The following is a 26,078-nucleotide window of genomic DNA, read 5'->3' as shown; positions in this document are numbered from 1 at the left end:
CAGGTCCCACCATCCTCCTCGGCTCCTGAGGAGGCTCAGGCCAGCATCTTCCCAGCATTTTCAGAAATGCTTCAAAGCTCACTCCTTTAAATAGCCAGTGGCTGCCCCTTCCAAACCTGGGGGCCACAGACTTACCAAAGGGCTACTGAATAATCAGACCGAAATATCGGTCCTCAGTGCAGACACCCAGGCAAAAAGTATAAATTCACTTTTGTCAAGGTTATCATTAGAATTTATTGATATGAGAGAAACTTCGTATGTCAACATGTCAGCGGAGGAACAGCGCGCCCTGCCGCAACAGAAGTACAAAGCCCATCCGGGTGACGTTACAGCGCTCTGGTATCTCTAAACTTGGATCACATACAGGAGATCAAGCACACAGCTGTGTATGGCTCGGGTACATTTTCTGGGACAGGATAGAAATACTCCAGAAATACAGTTGACGCGCGGTTTGCCAGCCACCAGGGCCCGACAGGCTGCAGCAGAGACCACGCTGGCTTCGACCCCCATCGCCCAGCTCCAGGCACAGTCCACACGTGTAACGGCAGCTCACCCTGGGCCCCTCTAGTCAAAGAAGAAAAAAAAAAAAAAAAAAGGCAAAAAAACCCCTATTTGGGGGTGAGATTCACCTGAGCCCACGTAGCCCCTGCAGGGAGATGAGATGACTTGAACCCTCCAGCTCCTTACCACTTGAAGGGGGCTCAGAGCACCAGCTCAGGTGGAGACACCCACACGCAGCCAGGGGAACCCCACGCCAGGTCTGCAGCAGGACAACCTGGGCTCCTATCAAGTGAGCTGCAACTGGGAAACTTCACAACGGAGTTTGCTCTGCCTGGAGAGCAGTCATGGCCATGCGTGGATTGGCGTCTGCCAATTCAGTTTTTTTTCATTTCAACTTAACAGTCACAATTATCCTTGTATTATAACTGTTTTGATATTCCCTCTCCCAGCAGCACCCTCTTACAGAGCTCCTAGCACAGCCAGCCATTCACACTATGCTTGTGGCTAAGATAAAAACTATCTTTATAATCTTTACTGGAAATATATGCTATGCTGGATGTTGTCTAAGAAAAGCCAAGTGCTGAGCTTTCGTCTCCTCCCAGTTTATGAGATAACTTGGTTTGGTCCTAAGTATCTTGCTAAACAATTAGAGAGGGAATAGCAAAGTATTCCCCACGCACCCAGTAAATCCACAATGGATTTATTGTGGAAGCGAGCTGAATTCTCTATCTCACTCCAAGTGGATTTCAGAGCCCTCTAAAACCCTCCAGAGAATGAGCCGTTTGTGAGACAACAAACAAAAACACAACCCCAAGTTCAATGAGTAAATTTTCTTACGCTGTGCAGGGAGCATCCAGAATAAAACCAAACCCAGACTAAGGTGATATGTCTGTCCCATCTCCTGATGCCAGATCTGGTCACGGCAGCGAAGGAGCCTGGGCCAAAGTGCATCTGCCTGGCCGACGGCACTAACCTGCCGCAGACCTCAAGAGGAGCCACTGGCGCTAGAAATACGTATCTGAGCGCGTGCGCGCACACGTGTGCTCGGGATGACCCCTACTCTGCTCCTTTTCCGCTCACGTGAGCTATGACAAGTGACATCGCGGGTTCTGCTCTCAGCCATCCGGTTTCACCAAATCTAAGTTCCCTCTGCACGTGTAACAGCATTGACTTAGAGATCTCATATTAATGGGTACTTATACAGGATTAATTGCACATCAGTCCATTGTGGCTACAAGTTCATTAGGCTAATAAATCTACATAGTGACAGTAGTACAGTATCAGCTACTTTTCAATACAAACTCCCTAGCCTAGCCTTAATTTGTAGGTCAGAAGATCTTCTACCAAAGTGACCTTCCTATGACCTTTAACATTCATTTTCAAAATTTTTTTTTCTAGAAAAAAAATCCAGTGTGGGGAAAACGCACATATATAACAAAAGCAGTGCTTAACAACCACAGGAAAAAAGAACATGATCTTGGACTCTCGTATCAGCATCCTCCGTAGACCCTGGTAGCGTTACTTCCAAAGGGTTGCTAATTCCAGCTCCGTCAGTTCTCATGTCTGTTAGACCATTCCCTAGCTCTAGACATTTCTAGTCTCTCACTATACATATTGTCTGTAGCAAGAGCATACAGAAACACTTGCTAATGTGCACAAGACTTCCATTTGATTTAATGGAATAGTTTTAGAAGACTGAAGTCTCTACTTCTCGAAATCTGTTCTTGAGTGGTAGCGCTCTCACCGACTGGTAGCTTTCTATTCCACGCAGGAGAGAGCTCCAAGTCCCTCAGAAAGTTTTACTCATTTGTTTTGCCCAAAGGTGTACGGGTATCAAATAAAACCCCTCTCACAGTATTCCCAGGAAATGATTCAGAAGAGGAGATGATTTTTCAACCAAATGAGATCCTCTGGTCCTGTGTGTCAGACCATGGCCAATAGAATGAGCAGCTGCCATGGACATCTCAACTTAAATACGGAACAGTCAAGGGAAGAGAGCATGGTGGCCTGACCATCTTCCTGTGAGGTACAGGCAAAGAGACACCATAGTCGCTCTGTTCTCAACAGTTTCGTCTCTTTTTCTGGAGTCAAATGTTTGATTCCATTTGTTCTAGCAGGAAGTGGTGAATCACATCAAAAGTGGGACGATCTTTTATATCCCTGCTCCAACATTTCAGCATCAGGTCAAACACAGGGTTAGGACACAGAGGAGTCTGGGAGAGATAGATCTGAAAGGAAGAAAAATACAGCTATTTCAGTGGGCTTTTCATAAAAGAATTGATCCTCTACTAAATTAACACCAAAAGGACAGTTTCAGTCTAGGTTTACAAGACATAGCCATCATGCAATGTTTGAAATCCATTAAGCATGAATCTGGCAGTGAGGTTTGGATGGAGCTTTGACGCCATCTCAAATGGCACTATGGACACACTGCCAACTTGTTTGATGAGCTGGTCACAAAACAATCCTTTGTCCCCCAGGAAACATGAATGCTTCAGAGAGATTTGTCTTCCAAGTGACAGCGAAACAAACCAAAACCAAATTTACCACAATAAAATCCAAATACTTTCACTCACCGTAGACAACCCATGAGGCTTTCTAAGCATCGTGACAGCTTGTTAGCAGAGACAGAAAAAACACCTTTTAGAGCTTATCTAAAGCACAGCTTGGCAGAATTTATTTTTCCCCCTCTCATTTCAATACACATCTTTTAGGCTCTTCACTAAATCATTAGTGTTCGGGGACAGTGAATAAAACCTTCCATTATTTTATTCCCCTTAATCCTTTAACTTGTTTGGTGCTAAAGGTGAATTTTGGGAGAACAGCAAACAACTGGCACTCCCACTTTTTGGGGTACAGTGATCCTCAGTACCGAGCTGCTGGATTGTCCTGCGTCATCGCTGGTATCTATTGCAGGTAGCGGCAGTGGTGTGCACAGTCCTGCCTGGGAGTTCGTAAGAGAGGACACTGACACAGAAAAGCCCTTCAGCAACTAGGGATGGCCAAAGGCTTGTCAGCCTATGTGGAGATATTACAGAGAGTATCTAAGTCCTGGGCACTAACGACGCCTCCTCCCCCATCTCAGCAAGTGCCTCCTCATCTTTCTGAGAAAACACTAGTGGGAGAGACATCTGACAAAGGAAAAGAGTAAAAAGATTGTGTAGGAGAGCCCAGAAAAGCTAAGGAGGACAGTGCATTATGGGCAGATTGAAAAGTGGCTTATAAGGAAGAAATGCTGGACTGGGCCAAGAGGTTCTTCCAGTGGGACTCCAAGAGAGGAAAAGCCAGTGCAATGAGCCTGGAGGAAGGGGAAGAGAGGCAGGACACACTGGAGAAGATGAGTAATAGAAGCAGAGATTTCTGCTGATAACAGCAGTAAGGACAGCAGGAATGACCTGGGGAGATCCACTTGGATGTGACCAGGTCAAGTTAAGGAAGGAGACGTCACATTTGCTTTCTTACCTGCCTACCCTGGCTCCGGAAGAACTCTCCTGTGTTTTCGATGACTTGTTCATCTGAGAGGAGGCTGTACGGTTGCTCCTTACACAGTATGAACATCTCCCAGAGAGTGACCCCAAATGCCCAGACATCACTGGCTGTGGTGAACTTGCCCTGTGAACAGAAAGGATGTTGTAAGCCTGCATTGCTCACAGCACATATTCAGCAAAAACTATTTCAGTCTACACTCCCTGCAGCTAAACGCAAGGATGCAGAATTTGTACCTGGGAAAATGCTCTTGCGAAGAGGCAGCAGAGCAGGTGACCTGCTCTTGGCAATGCACAAAGGGACCAAGGTATGACACTGCTGCCTTGCAGGGCAGGAGCAGCATGTCTGCGGGATCCCCGGGACAGCTTTCACTGGGGCAAACCTCTTGAAACAGGGAGCAAGTCTCAGAGAAAGCCAGAGACTACTGTCCCTCCTGAGAAAGTCTGTATTTGCCTGCAGCAGTAGGAAAATGCACTGTGGCACGGGGTGGGTGGCTGCTGCCTACCTCTACCCAAAGCGCAGCAGTGCACCACAGAAAAGCCTTTGAACAGGAAGCAAAGCCCTCAGGGTGAAAGCAGACCCAAAGCAGACTCCAGACTCAGCGAAGGCCAAGATAATTTTGATCTTTGCACATGTAAGAAGTCAGTTAGTGCCTGCTTGCTGTCCCTGTTTTCTGTCTTTGAAAAATGTGCCCAAACTGGCCATGTTTGGAACAATGTGTTTCTGAAGAAGTAAAAAGAAGCTAAAGATGGCTCAGAAAATAACAGACAACAGTCGGGGACTGGAGGGCCTATTTGGGCAGAAAACGTCCAAGACCCGGATTGCCCAGGCTTATCTGGCAACCCAAGCAGTCTGTCAATGTTTGGAAGATGTTCACACAAGGAAGATGAGAGTGACTTATGGTTTAGATGCAGCTGTAACCAGGAAAATAGGACGAATTTAGAAAAGCTTAGGCCTATCAGTCTTTATAGCAGAGGTAATTACCATTTTTATGGGTACTCAGAGGGTGTGTTGTAAGAAAGTATAACCAGGTGATCTCACTGACTAGTCTGAGAAAGGAATGTGGGGCTGAATATTAAGAAACTGCATCCAGACCGGTTGTGTTTGGGCTGTTGAACAATCTACTAAGGGGAAACAGCAGGACCCTTAAACACAAAACAAAACCCCAACCTCAAAACCAGACTTGGCACTTGAAACTCGTAAAGTTCTGTCCCTGTCCCTCTCAGTTTCACAGCTGGGGAAATAAGCCCAGACAGGCAATTTCCTTATGATTCCAGCAGGAATCCTAGATGCCAGCCAGGCACAGAACAGAAGTTATGCCCCAGATGATCTGTGCTGTATTTGCAAAAACACACTCCTTTTCCAGATTCTCAGTTATGTCCAATGCAAACTTGTAGACATCTCACCTGGGGCCAACCGTAGCATACACTTTGATGCTATAAGGATCTCTACACATACCCATGTTACTATTTCAGGGGCACAGTGAAGAACCAGAGGAAAGGAGAGAGAAAGGTTTTGTGGAGTCCCTACCAGGAGGATGCTTTCCCAGGCCATCCAACGTATGGGCAGTACAGCTCTTCCCTGGATACGGTAGTAATCCCCACTGTAAAGATTCCTGCTCATGCCAAAGTCTGCAATCTTGATGGTGTAGTTGTTCCCCACCAGGCAGTTACGAGTTGCCAGATCTCTGTGCACAAAATTCAGAGACGCTAAATACTTCATTCCAGAGGCAATCTGGGTGGCCATGTACAGCAGGTTAGAGTAGCTGCATTAAAAGAAAACAAAACAAAGAAAAAAAAGAAATCAATAGAGTTCCCCACACTTGACAACTCCTTGCATTCGATGGTTGACAGTGACCTGTCATTTTAATTTTTGCCATAACAGTGGAACTACACCGTCTAGTTTCAGGGCACTAACACCCCCACCTGCCAGGCTAAGCCAAGTTCCTGAGCTGACTAACCAAGAACAGACAATAATTCAGGGCCCCTGGAATTTTACATCCCCATCCCCCCCCTTTTTTTTTTTAAATATCAAGCATTAATCTCAAGGTTTTCAAAGTGTTTGTGCATCAAAGCATCAACTTTTTGCAGAGAAAATTAAGCTTTACAACCTAAGAATCTAATATCTAAAAAACTGCTTAGCTTGGTATTTGAAACAATGCCACTATTGCATGCTTACATTAATGTCACTTAACATTAAAGGGAACTTACTCTTTAAAACTGTTTAATATCAGTGACAATATAAACAGACACATTTTTGCATCTAATATATTTTAAATTCCATTATCAAAATAATTTATTAATAAAGTTGCGTAATACACAAAGTTTGGACCACCTGACTTCCAGCATTCTTCACACACGATTATTCTGTGACACTCAGCTGGTTTCCCACTGTGCACGCTCAGATGCTTCACACAACCAAGCAAAAATGTTCAGTTAGTGTTTCTCTGATAAAGCTCATTAAAAAGTCTTAATCTTCTCTTCCTCTGGTGGCAGTGAGAAAAGCATTACCGTATTCTCCGAACTACACTAATGTAATGCGTCTAATGATAACAGACCCAGCCTATCTGTTCTCATCAATAGCTAAGCTATCGCTACAGAGATTCAGAGGCAGCCCCTCGCCCCGGTAGCAGGGTCTAGGCACTGCTGCCCTCCGAGGCTTGCAGTACGGTGAACAACTCAGCTAGGTGACACTTAGCAGAGTCCCACAGTCAGCTCAGTGTTTCTCCTGATCCAAGTGGACCCGTTGTGCCCCCAGAGAAGGAACTGTGGCACCCACTTGTACCTTGTTAACCTGGTTGCTGGCTTTTCACATAGGAGCAGGCACAGCCTCCAGATCCAGCCTTCCCCCTTCCCCCTGCTCGGCTACAGGTGTCACTCTGTCTGGGGCTGTTGCTCTGCCCATTCAAGAAGCCCCGTCTCCCCGTCCCACCTGCACCCTGGCAGGGTCCCATCAGCAGCTACCTGTTGGCTCCCTGCCTCTCTGCTCAGCAAGCCCTGCAGGGCCCGACGCATGCCGCCCCTGCATACAGAGGGGTAGGACAGGAGACTCATCTTCAAGATTTGCTAGACAGCCAGAGAGATGGCAGGGAGATGCACTGCAAGTACCAACGAGCCATGAGGATGCACAAATGTGTGACCTCCCTGCAGGAAAGGGCTGGTCACCACATTTGGTGCAGTAAGTATTGAGCTTAAGAGACAGGTGAGATGGCTGGACCTCACCCAGTCAATCAGACACCCAACAGGCACTGGCAGAGACAAGCTGCAGTCTTTGGCCAGGGAATTTGTTTCACTCTCAGTAAATGACTCCTATATAGGCAGATACCTGAGCTGGTCAGAGCAGCTTCCTTTAACGTGAAACTATATCTGGCTGGAAGGGACAGAGAGGCTGAAGGATCAGCTGGAAAGAAAGACAAACTAAAAGTAAAACTAGAGGTAAATGGAAACCAAGGAAGAATGTGAGTGACAGTGCTGAAATCGGATGAGAGATGAGGAGATAAAGAAGAAAGGACAGTTTGAGGTTTTGGCCAGGAAAAAAAGCCACAGGTTCGAAAGGTGAAAGCTGTTTCAGATGTGTAGAAAGGGCAGGAGACTGGAGGGAGCTGGAATATGTTTCTACTGAGATGCAAAGCCTCTCCCATCCTACAGCTCCTGGTGTGCCATAACTGCAGGATGCCAGTCTGACACTTCCCAACAGGACTACTGGCCGCTGTCAGCTACTCCCAGAAACACTGGTGGTGTCTCGACATGGTCAGACTCAGCCATCTCCTGTCCAGTCCATTGACAGAACTGGCTCTGCCTAACTGTCTAGTTCTTGAACTATAAATAAATCTAATCCTTTAGGGAGGTACATGTCAAAGGCTAAGCAATGCAGCAACTTCTGATCAGTGCACGTGTCTTTATTGAGTGGAATATGTTAGTCCTACACACAACTCTCCTCTGAGGAAAGGATTCTGCCATAGAAGAGAAACTTATGTTAGATTTAATCCTTCCATAGAGGAGTGAGATGAGTGCCACTGCTGACAGAAATTGGTTTTCTTTGCCAAATATTCTCCTTCTGTTGGCTGATGGAATCTTTCCTTAGTGAAGCTCCACACTCAACTCTCCTCATGTAATATATATTTTTTTAGACATCCAGAGAACATATGAACCTCCTTAAAAGCAGAAGAGACATTCTTGATTTTCATCCAGAATTCTTGCTGTAATGCAACTGGCTTTCCATATTAATGAAATATTTTATGCAAGCCCACTAATGTAAACAGATGGTCACATCAGAAAACAGTAATCTAAGCTGGCCACTGTGACCGTAACAGCCCACAGTCAGGGACACTTCACGGGATCACAGATCTCCAAGGCCTCAAGAACAACCTCCCACACAAAGCAGGACTAGTGTCCACAGTACGTGTCCTGGGAATGGCTGGGCTGGAGGAAGGTCACTGCCTGGAAGGCACAGCAGATAAACCCAGTAGCTCTGTACCGTTGACTCATCCCAAAGATGGGCAGCTCCTCTTACCTGACGCAGGGAATATTGTTTGAAATGGCAAATTTGCTGTAGATCTCCCTCTGCGACAAGAACTGATTAAGGTCTCCATTTTCCATGTACTCTGTTATCATGCACAGTGGGTCATCACGCACACACACCCCCAGAAGCCGGATGATATTTGGGTTCTTCAGCCGTGACATGATCTTGATCTCCTTCAGGAAATCATTTCTTGTAAAACAGAAAACACAGGTTCGAATCCTAAACTATTCCTTTGTCTAAGGAAAGCAGAGGAGGCACGTAAGAAGATCTCAGTTCAGAGACATTTACACTCCTGCACACAGCAAGTTTGAAAGCTGGTCTGTGCTTGCATTCAACACTGACCCCTTCCCCAGCGTACTGGGTTTGTGTGGCAAGGTTTTGGTTGCAGCTACAGGAGCGGCTTCTGTGAGGAGCTGCTAGAAGCTTCTCCCATGTCTGACAGAGCCAATGCCAGCCAGCTCCAAGATGGACCCACCACTGGCCAAGGCCAAGCTCATTAGCCACAGTGGTAGCGTCTCTGTCATAACATACTGAAGAAGGGGGAAAAAAATCCAAAACCAAACCCGTGCAACTGCAGCCAGAGAGGGGGAGTGAGAATATGCGAGAGGAACACCTCTGCGGACACCAAGGTCAGTGGAGAAGGAGGGGGAGGAGGTGCTCCAGGCAGCAGAGCAAAGATTCCCCTGCAGCCCGTGGTGAAGACCACGGGAGGCAGGCTGTCCTCTTGCAGCCCAGGGAGGTTAACGGTGCAGCAGATATCCACCTGCAGCCCGTGGAGGTTAGTGGTGGAGCAGAGATCCACCTGCAGCCCGCTGAGGGCCCCACACCAGAGCAGGTGGATGCCCGAAGCAGGCTGTGACCCCATGGGAACCCCATGCCGGAGCAGGCTCCTGGCAGGACCTGTGGCTCCATGGATAGAGGAACCCACGCTGGAGCAGGTTTGCTGGCGGGACTGGTGACCCCGTGGAAGGGACACATGCTGGAGCAGTTCATGAAGAACTGCAGCCTGTGGGAAAGACCCACGTTGGAGAATTTCATGGAGGACCATCTCCTGTGGAAGGGACCCCCATGCTGGAGCAGGGGAAGAGTGTGAGGAGTCCTCCCCCTGAGGAGGTAGGAGCAGCAGAGACGTGTGATGACCACAACCCCCATTCCCCATCCCTTGCACCGCTGCGGGGGAGGAGGTAGGGAAAATCAGGAGCAAAGTTAAGCCTGGGAAGAAGGGAGGGGTGGGGGGAAGGTGTTTTAAGATTTAGTTTTTGTTTTCTCATTACTTTATTCTGATTCGATTGGTAAAAAATTAAGCTAATTTCCCCAAGTCAAGTCTGTTTTGCCTGTGACAGTAATTGGTGAGTGATCTCTCCCTGTTCTTATCTCTACCCACAAGTCTTTCATTATGTTTTCTCTCCCCTGTCCAGCTGAGGAGGGGGAGTGATAGAGCAGCTTTGTGGGCACTTGGCATCCAACCAGGGTCAACCCACCGCACCCAGCAAACAGGATTAATACAGCATTTCAGTTTGACATTACACCTATTCCTATCCCCCGCTCCCTGTTTGTGTCCTGTTCCTTACATGAACACACAGAACATACACCAGAGACACATGACACTGTCAGACAGATGTCACCATGGTTATCCTATGCAACAGTGTTGCTTGGAGAGTATTTGTTTTCCTTCTCAGATGGTGGGCGCTGCGGATGAGCTTACCTGGCTGTTTTGTTGACATCTGATCTCAGCATTTTCACTGCTACAAGAACTGGGTGGTGAGTAAATTCTGTAGGTGACACACCCAGGAATTCCAGCAGGCCATCGGCTTCACAAAGGTGCACCTGCGGGGCAGAAAGCAGAGGCAACTATCAGAGCATGCACAGGCAGAAAACCAGAAGAAAACAACGTCACACTGAGGTGACCAGTTCAGTCACCGCTGGCAGAATGACCAAGTGAATGATCTTATGAAGGTGACACTGTTCAGATCAGAAACAGCCCATAGAGTTGGCCTTATGTTCTGGACAAAACAGGTACATACACTGTATAGCCCTTGATGTAGGAATGCATGTGGATTGCAGCCTGGCGTGTCCCCAGTGCACTGACTTTACTGCACGCATGCAGACTGGTGCAGTAGACTATTGGGACAGTCCAATTCACCCAGCAAGTACTGGAGGTGTTCAAGAAGGCCACTGTGCCTGGAGTTGGCTGCTTTACTCTGCACGTGCATGCGCACAGCATAGCTGCAGCAGGTTTGGCACGTATAGCCCATCACGCCAGCCATACAAGCCCAGAACTGTCCTGCAGCCTGGCTTGAGTCACCACAACAGCTATCCAAAGTCCTCTAATTCCCAAAGAAAAGGAGAAAAGTGTGTGTGTGCCTGTGTGCGCGTGATGTGAACATCTCACCTGTGAATATACCCAGAGATGAATACTCTAATGAGCACACAGAATTCCAGTTCTTCAGATAAATAAATTAATAAAGACAAAATTACTGCCAGGGTTGTATAAGAAGGGGTGAGAAGACACTTGCTTAAGAAGTTATCAGAACGCTTATTCAAATGGAGAACCGGGCAAGAGATGCTGGGGTGGGGAAAGTAGATAGACCCAAGTGTGTGAGACCAGAAAAAGGACTGGAGGAGCAGAGCAGAATGGATGTCAGTCAAAGACTTGCAGCAGTGAGGGGAATATAATGGGAACTTAATGAATTCTATATGAAGAAAGCACTAAGGACTTATGTGACAAGCATGGAGACGAGAAAAAGAAGATTGCATGGAAAATGGGACAAACCCCCAGAACAGAAACAAGAGTACAAAGACACTGCTGCAGCTACATGGAGAATGAAATCTGCTGTGGTGAGAGTACAGTCACGAGACTAGGAATAGGAAAGAGCACCACGGTACTAAGAGCATGTATTAAAAAGCACACATAATTAATGTGTCAGAGTCCAGGGAGTGGATGGTTAGGAGCAAGGAAGAAAAAAAGATTGAAAGGGAAGAAAGCTCTGAGTGGAGAGGTGGGAAAAGCAGCTATGAGCCATGTTGCTAGAAGCAAGACTGCTCACTAAGCCAGAGCAGCGGAGCAGAGCATGATGATGACCAGTAAAGACAAAGGAGGTGAGAAGGAGAGTCGGGAGAATGCGATGAGGCACATTTGCAGAAGTGAGGGAGAGAGCCTGCTATGTGAGGAAATGTACGGGCTCTGAATCAATCTCCAAGGGAATGGAGATTGGAGAGCCTGGCTGCTGCTGACAACACAAAGGAGGAGGAGAAAGCTTTGACAGTTATTAGGAGAGAACAAGAGAGAAGGAGAAACCAGAAACAAAACAAGGAGAAAAAAAAAGCCTCTCTGTTTCACTTTTGGAGCACAGCCCAAGACAAGGCAGGATCCATGCAACAGCAGAAGGGGCTACACGGACAGCCAGGTGAAGAGGCTGAGCATGTCAGCACCTTCCCAGTACACGGAGTGGTCTGGAAAGAAGCGAGGGGGCCAGGGAAGGGGCTGGGGTAGGCAAGGTGTGCGGTCAGAAGAGAGGAACTATAAGGATGGGCACATCACAGAGGAGGAAGCAGTCAGTAAAGGGCTGTGCTTTGCCAAAATGTTGTAGACAGGTAGAATTTAAGGCTGCAAGTGAGAAAAAGCTGGGAAGAAGAAAGAGACAGTGGAATAGTGGGAGCAGGAGAGGGGAAGAGCTGCTCAGTACAGAACTAGCGATAGTGTGGAAGTGAAGCAGGGAGAGAAGAAAAGACATGGTGAAAACATTCACAGCTTGAAAGGAGCTCAAGGAGTAAAGAGAAAGCTTGGCAGATGACAGATGCATGTATCATGCTGCCTGAGGCTTCTGACACAAACTGGGGTTTGAGCAAGCAACAATGCTAGAGAATATGTGAGGGCACCGCAGTGCTTGGGAAAATGCCTGTCATTGCTTGGGTCAGCGTGCAGAGCTCCACCAAAACCTCCACCTGTTAATGTGAAAGCTGTTTTTACAGCTAGGATCAATTTGTCTTGGTTGGAGTCACTGCCAAGAGTTTTCAAACTCACATGCCTAAAGGTGGGTGACAGCCATCACAGGTTTGAGATGTCAGCGGAAGATTGTGAAACAGTCTGAACCCACATTCCCAGGCCTTTTGTACAGGGTAATAAATGGGGATACAGACAGTGAACAAATAAAGTTTGCAAAGCTCATCTGTTGAGAAAGATTTATCTGGTACCAAGCAAGAGCCTCACAGGTAGAAAACGGGGTTCTTTGAAGCATGTCATCAGTTTTCCCCAAGAGCAAAGGTATTAAATAAAATACTGGTATCCAGGTCCCTCAGCCCCCAAATATGAAGCAGTGCCCAAGAGGCAGCTCAGAAGCATCACTGTGCCAGGCATCTCCTTTCTGTTGGAGGAAGTGTGGAAGAGAATGGCTGTACCTCTCCAAACTGTCCTTCTCCCAGCTTCTCCTTGAGTCGTAGCTGCTGCCGTGGGAATTCACCCACTGAGATGTCCTTCTTGGTAAGTGAATCCACAGTGAGGGCTGGGACTGCATACATGTTGTTGCCAGTCACGCCTTGCAGGTGGACGATATCTGTTTCAGCATAATGAGGAACATTGTTCTGAAAGCCTTGGTGAGGAGTGGACTTGGTCAGGTCAGGCTCAGCATAGTCCCCACTGCACACTAAGGGGAAACCAAACACAGGTGGAGTCAGACACACTCACTCCCTTAAAACCAGTCTGGCCTGGCTTCCACTCCTCTTGATCCTGCAGAGCTCTGGGAATTCAGCCTAGCTGCACGCCTATCACCTTGTACCAAGATACATCCAAATGGGAGACACTTTTGTTTTAACTAGGGCTTAAACCAGAGGAAGCCACATTTCTGCAGACACCAGAATACCTGTGAGGTGCCAGTGAATTTGTGTTCAACAGCTGCCTCTCTATCCAGTTATAAGAGTTAAAATTCTTGCCCAGACACGGAGGCATGAGTCTGAAGTGATTTCCTGTTTCTGATTCATCCTAAATATGATCTGTTCCCCTTACCTGACACAGGAAAGCTGTTTACGTCAAACCTGCTCTGGATTTGCTTCTGCAACTGATTGGGCTTTCCATTTTTCATGTGCTCTGTTAGCATGCTGTGCTACCTCTTACAGCTTATTCACATAAATACCATGGCGTAACTCTTTATAATTAACAACCTGTATGGTCAGTATTACACAGAACTTTTGTTCTACTTCAAATTCACATCCTGACTCAATACTAATCAGTCTCCCTGTGTAGACCAGTGCTGGATCTTAGCAACTTGTCAGTGCTTGAGGAATGCAGCCCTTCCGTTCACTAATCAGCACTGCCATCTCTGAGTACAAATGACTGTTGGAAATATTCCCTTCTGTGTGCATCCAAAAGCTCCCCAGGGGTTGGAAACTAGGGCACCGCTGACAATTCTCTGCTGCATTTCCCTCTGCTTTTTCTAAGGGAATTTCAAAGAGCCCTTGCTGCAGGAAAAGGTGCTAAAGGTCTTCACTACCAGCCAGTCTGGGCAGCCCAGGAGTGCTGCATGTAGCGACTCCAATGCCAAGGGGCTGACGGGACAAACAATGTGTGATTGTCAAAACCAGCTCCTAAAAGATGACCTGGGTAACATATAAGCAGTCTTCAAAGAGGATGATAAAAGGCCATCATCCTCCTGTGGGGCTGGTGCTCCATCTGCTGAAGTTACATGCTAAAATGTTTCAGAGCTCCAGAATATTGTATTAGGTCCCTGGGTCAGCATTGTATTGCATAGGAGTCAGAGGAGATTAGACACTGAGAAATTGCACATTTCAAAATCTGAGAGAAATAACAGAAAAATAAACATGTAACTTCTGGAGCTTGACTATTACATTACCTGAATCCTCGGCACTTTGGGAGAGCTCTGGAAGCTTCTGAAGCAGCGTAGCTGGCTGGTGATATTCCAAATCCAGTGGGAAAGCACGTTCATAGGTGGGATTTGACTGGTGGATCTGAGTCTGGTTGTTTGCAATGGTGTAGCTGTAGAAGGAGAGGCGAACTGTGGCATCCTCCTCCAGGATTCGACGTGGGGCCTGCAAAAGAGAGGAAAAAAAATGCTGAGGTGATGCTCAGTTGTTAAGTAATGTATTGGCTGCAATCACAGCCATTTCCAGTAATATCTTGGATAAGGCTGGCATCCTGCCCTGCTGTGAGAACAGAGTTTTAGCTACTCTGTGGAGCTGGGGGCACCCTGTGCTTTCCACATAATTCTAAGCTCATTAGGCTTAATGCTTACTATCGAACTTGTGTCTGCAAAATAGCCCCATTGTATTACCTTTTCCAGCCTTTTTTGAACATATTGCTTCCAAAGAATAATGATTATAATCATCAGGAGCAGGAGAATAATAGCCACAAGGCAGCCCACGAGGATGGAGGTATTGGAGTCATCTGCTTTCTCTCCTATCCAGGTGCTGGTTAGAGAAGATGTGGTTTCTGCAATCATAGAGCAAAGAAGAATCTGGGGTTAAGAAAGCACAGGTTGTTATCTCTGCTAACTTCCTACATGTCCCTTCCTACAGTGTGGTAACCGACAAGATTTTAGGCAGCTTCCTGAGCATTAACTTTAGCTGTGTTCACATTTTGCTCTTATCAGAAATTCTCATTTCGGAGGCTCACAGCTAGGAATTGTGCAGAGGACTTTGGCAATCAAAGGCTGTTCTTAGCATTGGAACAGATTCCTGCGATAGATCCATATTAGAGCAGACAGCTTCCAGAGTTTCACTGGCTGCATGTATGCCTTCAGCCCACTTGCTCTGAGGCAGCCTTGGCCAGCAAAGGGAAGAAGAAATAGCTGAGGCACAGAGGACTAAGATGCAGCCCTGTGCACAAGGGCAATAACCAGGTGATACCCAGACCTCCAGAAATGGAAGGAGAGACCATGTTAACTAGGATGTGAAACCCCCCGACACTTGAGCCCTTGGCCCAGCTAAGTGACAGAAGTCCTTACCCCAGGTGCCCTCAGTAACGTTGCACTCTGTTTCCAGGACATTCGTGGTGCTTGCAGCTACCGTAACGAAGTTCGGATTCACACTCTCCATGTCTGGGGAAGGGAAGGGAAGGTGTCAGTCCAACAACCTCCCTGCTCCTGCCAGCGGTCCGTGCAATCCCAAGCACCACTCCTGCCGTCCCAACCAGGACTGGGCTGACACCCACACAGCGGATCACGAGCAGCATGAGCAGAGATAACCTGCTCACTCAGCACTTCCCAGCACACCTACAGGAATGAGCCTCTGCGTTGAGCAGCAGGTACATCCTGACCACAGCAAACCACCAGCGTGTGCAGGATGCTTCCCTGAGCAGACATAGGACTGCAACAAGAGCTTCCCCTCCGCCCCCCCCCCATTTTAGCCCATGCCAGGCTAAACCAAGAGTCTGCCTAGTCCCACATGTGACAGAGGGTGGCCAGGAGGGACTGCTATCTGCAAGATAAGCAGCAAGCTGCAATCAGAGCGCTCCCTCCCCAGGAATGTCCTGTCACTATAGCAGATGAGGGATCTTTGAGTAGGAAGTTATAGCCAGATCATTTCACTGTCAGTGCTGGTGGTTTTCTCCTAGAGTCTTGTCCATTCCCTCCTAGAACCTTTTAAAGCACCTCACGGCACTGACTTCTGCATCATAGTTAAGACTTGAGAAAAAAAACAGTCAGCCTCTTATTTTTCATAATCTGTTAACTTGATCATCATCTGTAGATATACTTAAATTATTAATAATAAAATACTTGCTAAAGAGAAGTAAAAATAAACAGGCAACTGGCAAAAAGACGACATGCTCTATAGTTCAATTCTTGGCTGCCCTGATTGTGCTTCTGCACATGTGCATCACTATCAGCCTGAAAAGTAGACTGGATCTTTCTGGCCCTGCATTGCCCTTCCAGCCCTCTCAGTGCTTCTGCTATGTCCTCCTTCCTGCCATGTAACCCCACAGAACACTACATGCGTGTTAACCCCACACATCCTGCACCCTCACACCATCTCTTTTGCTTTCTGTGCTTTGGCAGAGCTGCTTGACTGGAGGAATACTCACCTGACTGGAAGGAGATCTCGCTCATCATCATCCAGGTGTCAGCAAAGTAGAAGCGGCAAAGTATGGCTTTACCGACGCGTTGATTGAGGGGGACAGTCACAAACCTAGCGCTGGGGTTTTTGTCATCTAAAACAGTCGCCACTCCAACAGGTTCAGACTCCCAGTCTGCAATCAGGCGCGGTTTGAACAGACACTCCACCTTCTGGAAGATCTTTACCCCCTTGGAAAACATGTTGTTACAATGCACCTAGGAAGAAGAGAACAGATCAATCAGTCAGGAGGAAAATTTACTGAAACCTAAATCAAGCCTCAGGGGTTTTCTGTTCATGAAGATTTTTCCATTTCTAGTATCAACCTGTATGAATACTCCTAACCCAGAATGAGTGACTTGTACTAGTACACCTTCATCCACTCGTAGCGTGCAATGAGAACATTTGTGCAAAAGGTGATTCTGAATAGCTCTTAACTTTACGTGCAAAAGCTACATTAGTAGTGAAATTTTGGCAGGCTCTTCAAAAGGCCCATATAAAAATCAATCAGAGAAACCCTGTCCTAATCTAAAGCCTCACAGACCAATTCTTCTTTAAATGTATCCTGAGGGGAAAGAAAAACCACACCTGGACTCAAGCCTCTTAGAAAGCCTTCAGCATCTGCAGTCTAAGCTAATTTCTTAAAAAGGAAAAAAAAAAGGTACAAGCTCAAGAAGATATTCCCCTCACATACTGCAGCTCTTCTGCTGTGGTTGCACCTTGAAGACAACTGAGGATTTAAGTTTTCAGAAAACCGCCATGTAAGCCTGCATCCATCAACTTCTGGTGGCTCATCATCAGGTTGTCCCTGCTGCAATGGCACCACTGGTTTAGCTAATGATGCCGGAATTTAAACTGCAACCACTCTGCTGCCAAGCCAACATCTCACTAAAACAAAGGCATCCTCTCTCATCTCTGAGTTATGGCTCCACATAGTCCATTTTCAGACTAAGCAGTTCATAAGCTGCTTTCAGGCTGACTTCACACCTCCGGATTTGGGAGATCTGTTTTATCCTCTCAAGCGCTGGTAGCAACTTTCTCCCTTCCTGCTCCTGGGCTGCACCCAAACCAAGAGGCTCCAGCAAAAAAGGGACATCTCCATCTTCCTGGGTTGGGGCACAGCAGACCAAGTGCCTGGCACTCTCCCAGGCCTGCAGCACTTCCAAGGAAGTAGGCTTTGTGAAGACTGAAAAGGCTGGTAGGAATCATTTACGCTGTTCCACTGTCTGTCTTCAATGCAAATCTCACCCTGTGCCTTTTTGAACAAACAAACATGACAGGGTAAGCTCTGCCACGCACTCCTGAACATCTGGACCACAGTACCTTGGCGCTGCAGCCAGCGACCAGGAACCAGAAGGAATAAGGCAACCCTTAAAGTCTTTGGTATGCCTCAGTCACTTCGGCATCCCATTTTCACAGCCATGGGTCCAACTTTCCCTAGAGACTCTAGAAATTAATTCCTAATTACTGTGGAGTATTAGCAACTCTGACTACAGCAGTTTCCAAACTAAGTGTAGCTTTGCACCCTATTAATTGCTTGGCCTCTGCGAGGTCTTGCAGTGAATAGCAGTGAAACAGTAATGAGGGCGACAGGCCTGATGAGCAGTAAAAAGACAAAAGAAGGGTATTTGTGTATAATTAGGAACAGATGAAGCTTAGACAGTGTTATTGAATAAGGAGATATGGTCATCCATAACAAGGCAGGAAAGCCTGACGCCTGCAATATACAATTTGTGCCATATTTGGACAGGGGTTGGATATGTTCGCATCTTGGACTGATACAGAGACACTTTCTATTCCAAACACCACCTAGGAATGTCCAATTTTATAACATGCAAGCCCAAGTATTTTGCAATGCAGTTGCAATATTTGCTAACTATTTTTAATACTTTCTTGAATACTGGGGAAGCTCAGAAAACTGGAATAAAGCTAACAGGTACAAAGATACAAAAAAGGTATTTACAGATCACCTAGCCTAAACAAAATAAATGCAAAGCTGACATGGGCAACATTCAATAAAGAATGAAGAATAATTTATGCTAATCAATACAGCTTTATAATGAAATACTAAATGAAGTAGCTATCTTTGTGAGTTTACGTGTTTCGTTGATCAGGATGGCTGTGTTTACTTAACAGATTTTTATAAGGCATTTCATTTACTCGTTGTAACATCTGACTCCAATTAGCATACCATGAACTCATGAATTACATTAATTTGATTAAAATCTTTCAACTAGTAAGTCTTACAAATTTTAAGGCACAAATTCTTCTGTAAGTGTTTTTCTAGCAGGAACGTATTCCTAGCTCAAGGAACGAGCTAGGTTTTTTCAGGGATCTGAAAAAACCAGCAGAATCACTAACAATAAAATAAATTAAATGGGGGAAAACATATCAAAGTTTCTTCAAATAATCTGAACCGCACAGGTTTTTGGGACCAACTCATTTCAGGATAGTAAACTCAGGATGCTTTCTAGACTGGACTTTTATCCCAGACAGTACTAAGTTTGAACTGACTTTAAGCATGATAAACTCTTAATGAACACTGGCTCCCCATCCATTGGCTAGGAGGACTAATATGATCACAAGATTCATAAACAAAGAAGAATTGTCCAAAAGCAGAAAATTGTACCATTCTTTCATGCAGTTTGATAGAAAGCCTGCATCCAGTTCCAGTTTCTATAACTCCAAAAGAGTACTGGCAAAGAAAGAAAGGATTGGAAGATAGTTTCTAAAATGACCCTGGATCTCTCAGGGAAGGCACTGAGAAGTTCAGCCAACTTAGTTTACTGAAGCAAAGATTAAGAGAGTGGTTTAATCACAGTGTAAAAGCAGGAAAATTTCTGAGAAGGCAGGACTTAGTTTTGCCAGCAAAAGCAGGCTAAGAGCCAATGGTTGCAAGTTAAAAATAGACAAAATAAAACCAGGGTAAGTAACCACCAAAATAATTTACTTAACGATGTGGTGCGTTCTCCTTCATTTGAGATCTCTACAGGAAAAGCCACCAATCCTTTTTAAAAGATTCTGCTGTTTACTACAGACTCCAAAAGTTCAGCTCATCCCTTTCCTGTGTGTTTAAGTAATTTCCCACAGCACAAGCACAGATTGAGGCATCCAAACAAATTTTTGGTCAAAATGGAAGCATAACCACAGTCCTTTACCTCAAGGGTCAGACGGGCCCTAGGCAGTAAGTAGCCTACATACTAAATCCATCTCAGTTGCCGACAGGGACTGCCTAACCACTGCTTCAGGTGTCTGCTTTTTATTCCTTTAAGCCAAATACTGAAAGAAGTGTGTCTGAGCTCTGGAAAGACAAGTGCTCCCCTGCTTCACCTTTCTACATTGGCAAACTTGGGGCATCTCTCTGCCTCTGGTGAGCTCTGCTGTTGGGCATCTTATATCCTCCCGCTTTGAGCGGAGGACCCAGAGGGGTAACCTGGCAGCACCCAGACCCAAAGCCTGGCCCAGGCTGCTGGAGAGGGACAGCACTCACTACCTTCATGGAAGTGAAGTTCCGCGGTCGGTCAAACTGAAACTCCATTTCAACAGAGCCTGTGCTGAAGCTCTCGTTCTTCCAGCCAACATAGTCATAGCCTGGCCACACACGGTACTGGTGGCTCTGCGTGAAATCGTCCAGTCCCAGCACACCATCCGTCAGCTGGCCCAGACCACCGTACAAGTGCCTAGCAAGAAAGAACCAACAGTTAGGCAGAATATCGGCCAGGAGAGCTCAAATGTGAAAGCACATGGGTCCTTCAACTGGTACCTGAAAAACCTTAGTTTATTTAATCTTAACCCCTGCTGGACAAGAACCCATTCCCTGTTCTTATGCAACATCACCTTTATTTTATTCAGGCTGGTCTTTTAAAACCTTTCCCTGCTTGGGAAAACGCAGAAGTTTTTGCATTGGTATCAAGCACTGACAGTAGAGCCAAGCTACGAGCAGAGTCTCTTGAGAGCGAAACCAGACTACAGAAAATGACACTGTACGCACTCCAGAGGGCTTTAATTGCAGCATTTCACCATAGAGCCACATGGGAGGAACACTGCTCCATCCTGCCCTGGGGGAACCAGTGGGGAAAGTTTTGCAGGCAGGCACAGAAAAGCAGGAAAGAGACCAGTGAGACCATGAGCAGCTCACCCAGCCACAGCCAGTTCTAACTGGCATTATTTCTGGCACTGCTCTTTGTGCAAGAGAGCGTTATTGGCTCTGTTTCCAGGGCTGATCAGACTCTTTGCCCAGGACCGTGCCTCATTCCACTTCCTATCCGAGAGTGCAGAGCCCACTACACAGTTTTCCAGCACTGTCCCAGAGCAGAAGATGCCAGGTGTGGTACACTCCTGACCCACCTGCCTTCTGGGAGCCATCCCTGCCATGTCCCTTGTCCTGTAGCAGCAAAAGCGCAAAGAGTTTAGCTGACCTTGCTCCCTAGACCCGTTTCATTCAGCTACCTCCAGGCAGTCATTGTAACCCAGGCTAGGCTGCTGCTACTTACACTGAAGGTCCTCAAGTCCACTCCAGGTGAGCCCTCCTGTCATTAGGATTTGCACAGGTATGCAGGCCTTTGAACTCCAAGACAGGATTAGCAGCTGGAAGAGGCAGGCTCCTGCTTCCCGGCCAGTCAGGCACATGACTACAGGTTAAGTAGTTTGAAAGACTTCTTGCTTAGCACACTGGGTCTTGTGCCTGCACCTGTAGCTCCCTACCACTCCCCAGAAAACCCAGCTTCCTAAGTTAGTGCTGGACAGCCAAGTCCAATACCTACAGCTTTCTGCACATACACTCCCCCCTTTTTTTTAATAAATATCCGATCCCTACGATATCAATGCAGCTTGAAAGCATCAGATATTAACATATAAAGACCTTGTTACCCAATATCTTGCAACATCCTACAAGCATGAAGAATGTACTTTCCAACCCCTTATTTTAACCTCCAGCACAATAAAACACAAATACATTTACAAAAATCACCTCTACGCATAAAAAAAATATAGGCAACAGTAAAAATTTTCAGGAAGTTAACGTCAACTGAAATGGGACATAAAATAAAAGCACCTTAAGTCAATGGATGACACTAGGTCACTGAAAAGACATGATCAGATCACTGATTAGGCACATTCCTGCACAGGCAGGGATATGCCGCCTCAAGAGGACACCCATGCCCAAGGTTGTCTGAGGTTTCAAGCCATTGAAACACACTAAAATCTGTATTTACAGTAAAGAAAGCGGGCACACTAAATGTCTGAAAGTTCAGCTACTCATTTAACATTTTGGATACACACTCTTGACAAACTCTCCTTCCACTAGAGTTCATTAAGTCAGAGTCCTTCCTGCCTCTGGTAAACCAGACACACCTAAATACGTCAGTGACATGCCACCCTACCTAACTAATCTCAGTGATGTGAAAAATTATCAGACCTTGTAATGAGCTGTCAAAGTTCAGTTGCTTTAGGCTTTTTAACTCCAAATTGGAAAAGCATCATACCCAAGAAATCTTTACAGTGAGTAATTGGCCACCTTCCTCTCACACCACATTGGCAGTGGTGCCTCTGCTGACCTGGAGCTTCTCATAGGGAGTGATGCAGTTTTCCAAGTTGTTTCAAGTCCATCAGAGCTTTGTTTTTAAACAATATCTCAAATCTGTCCAGAAGCTCACAGGTGTCAAGTGCAGGCCTAGAGTTCAGGTGTTGCACAATTTCGCAGATGCCCAGTTTACCCTGGAGACCTCCTGCAACAGTTTAAGATGCAGTCTGGTATCTGAAATGCATTCTCTAGCAAACTCCAGAAGCAACAAAGGCAATGAAGAGGGGAAGGACCTTCATCTGCTCCAGGGACACTGGGACTGTGCAGGTAGAAGGTCCAGCCAGCTCTCCCACTCCAATCTGGAGCAACAGAAGAGCAGCAGCACCTTATGATTTGCAGTATTGACAACAGCTTGAGGCTATACCTGAACCAACAGTGAATATGGTCACAATTAGAGACCACCAGCAATGAGGGCTTTAAGGCAATCAGACACATCAGGACTGTGTCACCACATCATGTAAAGATGGAAGCTATGAACAAAGACAGCTCTTAGCTGTATAAGGACACACTCTCCTCTGAAGAGAAGCAACAACAGTTTCCAATAACAAAAAAATTATTTCTTTCCTCCCAGCCTTTGTCAGCTGGAGGAAATGAATCTGATGTGTCCTGAGCCCATACCCTCCTTTAAAAGAACAACTAACAACATGTCATCAAAGGGCCTGGAACATCAAAGCCATGATGCTTTAGAGAACTAGTAGGCTAGCTTACAGCTCTGGAGGTCTCAAAGAAGCATTTGGGATGCAAGGTGCTAGTGACAGGGTAAGTAGAAAATAAGAGATAACTTGCAAAGTGACCAAGAGAGAACAGGACGACTTCTCCCACCTGCGCTCCTGGTAGCCATCATAGGTCGAGTCATTCAGATAAACGATGGGGAAGCCAGGAGCCGCTATTGTCCCTCCTTCAGGAATGCTATAGGATGCCAAACCATCTAAAAAAAGAAGGCCATATACCTCAGAAATACAGCAGCAGCAGCCTTCCATCATCTCTGTCCATATGATCCTTTTATTTATGATGTGGACCAATAGAAGAAGTTCCGTGGGCCTGGGATTCCCTCTGCGTACATGGGGACGCAGGTGAGTCCCAGTCAGTGTTGCGTAAGGACTACTTTCCAGTGACAGGCATAGAAATTGCTACTTACCATACCAGATACAGCCATAGAGCTCCACCCTCATACAGACAGTCATTGGCATCTCTGTCACGGGAATCACCCGGATAAAACGTGCAATGATGGGGGGCCGAAGATCTTTCAAGACCACGTCGTAAGTATCGATGTTACCTTGGATCACCTGGAGAAGAGAGCTCCTTATCAGTAACTTCTCCCCATTGTGCAGTTAATAAGAACAGTGGTGTACTTGTACCCTATCATTTGAGACTGGGGAGCTTTCCCATGCAGTATCTGCAGAGGATTAGCTGCTGCTGCTCCCCTCCTCCTACCTGGTACATGGCTTACAGGGTGAAGGGTGCTGCCATTTCACCTCCTGTCCACTGCAGACCCACAGCAAGCAGTACTCTGAGGGAGAGGAGAAAGGCAAGCGGGAGATGAATGTACACGTGGACTATACGTTGCAGAGAGCTCCAGTTACTAGTATGTAACCTCTCTTCAAGGGAGTCTCCATGTACACTCTAACAGCAGGTAACTGAGCACTTGCTCTCATCACTAGTTACCTGGTGGAGGGTCCTCATATCCTTTTTCTATGAGGCAACAAAATTCCAGAGGTGCTGCAGTGTTTGGTGGATGAAGGTGCAAGCAGCTGCACAGCAGATGTCTTGAACTGAAGTGTTTAACATTGCCACAATCACCCCAACCTGCTGAAGCGCAGTCTGGTATGGCAAGGACTTTCATCCTCCCCTTCCCCTCAATTTCAGTATGGTTCTGGGAACAGGCCACTATTTATTTTGACAGTCAGTGTGTGCAAACAGCTGAAGCTGTCAATCCCCCAGCAGTGGACAAAAATGCCTAAGAGATTTTTTTTTTTTTGAAAGGATATGGACCTATGGAAATAGAATAAGAGCACTTGATATCAAAAGTCCAAATCATAAGTGGGAGGGCTTCTGTTCAAAGATGTTATTGGTGAGAAGGATGAATCAGAGACTGAGGTTACTCAAAAGACCGCACATGTCGCAGTTGTTGACGTACACGCAGTTTAAAAGATGAGGGAGGCCAATGAGGGAGCAGAAAGGTGGCTTTCTCTTCATGGCAGCAGGGAAGATCTCCAGCTAGTGAATGTGGCTGGAGAGTCCACTGAGAAGTGAAAGACCTTATTGTACCACAAAAGGAAGCCACTGAGGAGAGTACATCTCCCTGAAGAAAAGCCAGTCACATCTGGTGGTCTTCTGGACTGCACCAGGGCAGCTGTGAAACAGCTTCCTGCACCTGGCTAGACAGCTCTACAAAAGGTGCACAGTCCCAGGAATTGACCAAAGAAAACAGAAGGAAAGCCAAAAAGTAAGCTTGCTCCCTCATCCTCTTCAGCTCCTCAACAGGCTTTTAACTTGCAGCCTCTTAAGATCCTGCTTCCTAGGAAAAACACTCATGACTTCTTCCAGTGAAGTAGGGTTACAAATCTCCTTGACTTGAGGAACCAAGTGACAGCAGTTAACCCTTTCAGCTGTCAGATGGCCTAAGACAGGAGACCTGGAAGCCATCTAAGCTGGTTCCAAAAGACCTTGCCAATAGGAGATAAAACCCAAGAGGAGACAACATATGGCAGAATATCCCACATCTTCACACAGGAGTTGAACAGATCCTCTGGAGCTGACCATTTGTTGGGGAATCTTGGGGGTGGCACACATGTCAAGCCAAGAAGTCCTACATGGACAGAGTAAGAGGGGAAAGAACCTTCAGACATACCCCTCAAAAAAGGTACCTTTGCACCAGCTCTGTATTGGAAGAGCTGACATTTTTGCCAGTCCTGTATGGACATCTGAGAAGCAGAAGAGAAGATGCACTTTGCATAGCACCTCCACAAGGTGGGGTTGCTGCTATTGAGCACACTCTGTTTCTCAGGTCCAAAAAACCAAAGTGATCAGTTGTGTGTGGAACAAACTCAGCACCAGTTTCCAGTCCCGGCCACTTCTGATGCCAATCAATGCTCCCATCAACATCAGGAATGAAGTGGTGCTGCTGGCAAACAGCTGCAGATGGCTGATCCCAGAAGCTGATGAGAGACCAGGACTCAATAGTGCCACACACCAGGCAACGTTAGTGCCAATGGAGAGCACCACCCGTAACTGATGTCAGAGATACAGGGAGGGCAACCGGACCCTTTGCCTCCACTGAGTAAATTAGAGCTGGAGGTGACTTTCCTGGTGAGGAGCAGCATGCGCTACATATATGATGATGCGACAACCCGTGAGATCTGAAACTTAACAGCACAGTGAAGGGGCTGGTTTTGGGTTTGGTGGTCGTTTGTTTGGTTTTTGTTTTGCATACACACACGCCCCTTTTTTTTTTTTTACTGAAACCATTCATGTAATCTCCTTGGACATGCCAAGATGGGCTCCCATAGTCACACTCTGAAGTCTCAGTGACTGGGAATCTATCAACTGCAGGACTGGAGGAGGCCTTCCTAATGCAAACAAATAAGTAGATTAGGATCTTGCATCTCTATATGCACCTCATTCCAAGGCTTGAATGATTTCACTGGACATTTTTACCAAGTTATTTGCTTTTGAAACATGGATTCGCTAATGGATACTGGTGACACATTTTGAAAAATGTTTTATGGAAGGTCGTTATACAGAGGAGCTGAAAGGGCAGGAATTGCACCCCATTGTGTATGTCATGTCCAGATCAGCAGGAGCACAGGAGCAGAAGCATCTCTGAAGATACCGGGATGGAAAACTTTTTGGTCTCATGTGATGGGCAACAGGTACACACACTGAAAGAATGTGGACTTCCACATACACAGAATAGAATAGAGGATGG

The 26,078-nt window shown here is 46.4% G+C and overlaps 1 protein-coding gene across 9 annotated transcripts in view; it reads right to left on the bottom strand.

The window, feature by feature from the left end:
• Window positions 1–204: 204 nt before the first annotated feature.
• LOC142065847 (discoidin domain-containing receptor 2-like) overlaps window positions 205–26,078 on the bottom strand; it is a 63,132-nt gene continuing 37,258 nt past the window's right edge. For all 9 annotated transcript variants that reach the window (XM_075112532.1, XM_075112536.1, XM_075112539.1 and 6 more), the window contains 13 exons: window positions 23,289–23,436; window positions 22,973–23,078; window positions 20,063–20,249; window positions 16,541–16,787; window positions 15,465–15,557; window positions 14,793–14,950; window positions 14,355–14,550; window positions 12,907–13,151; window positions 10,214–10,335; window positions 8,500–8,697; window positions 5,518–5,752; window positions 3,964–4,113; window positions 205–2,729 (listed from right to left, as the gene is read on the bottom strand). In XM_075112532.1, coding sequence (XP_074968633.1) covers window positions 2,589–2,729; window positions 3,964–4,113; window positions 5,518–5,752; window positions 8,500–8,697; window positions 10,214–10,335; window positions 12,907–13,151; window positions 14,355–14,550; window positions 14,793–14,950; window positions 15,465–15,557; window positions 16,541–16,787; window positions 20,063–20,249; window positions 22,973–23,078; window positions 23,289–23,436 — 2,226 coding nt within the window. In that variant the 3' untranslated portion in view covers window positions 205–2,588. The remainder of the gene's footprint in view (window positions 2,730–3,963; window positions 4,114–5,517; window positions 5,753–8,499; window positions 8,698–10,213; window positions 10,336–12,906; window positions 13,152–14,354; window positions 14,551–14,792; window positions 14,951–15,464; window positions 15,558–16,540; window positions 16,788–20,062; window positions 20,250–22,972; window positions 23,079–23,288; window positions 23,437–26,078) is intronic.

This window comes from Phalacrocorax aristotelis, chromosome 17, assembly GCF_949628215.1.
Source record: "Phalacrocorax aristotelis chromosome 17, bGulAri2.1, whole genome shotgun sequence".
Classification (NCBI taxonomy): domain Eukaryota; kingdom Metazoa; phylum Chordata; class Aves; order Suliformes; family Phalacrocoracidae; genus Phalacrocorax; species Phalacrocorax aristotelis.
The sequence above is the reverse complement of the archived record's forward strand: the minus strand, read 5'-3'. Positions and strand labels throughout refer to the sequence as shown.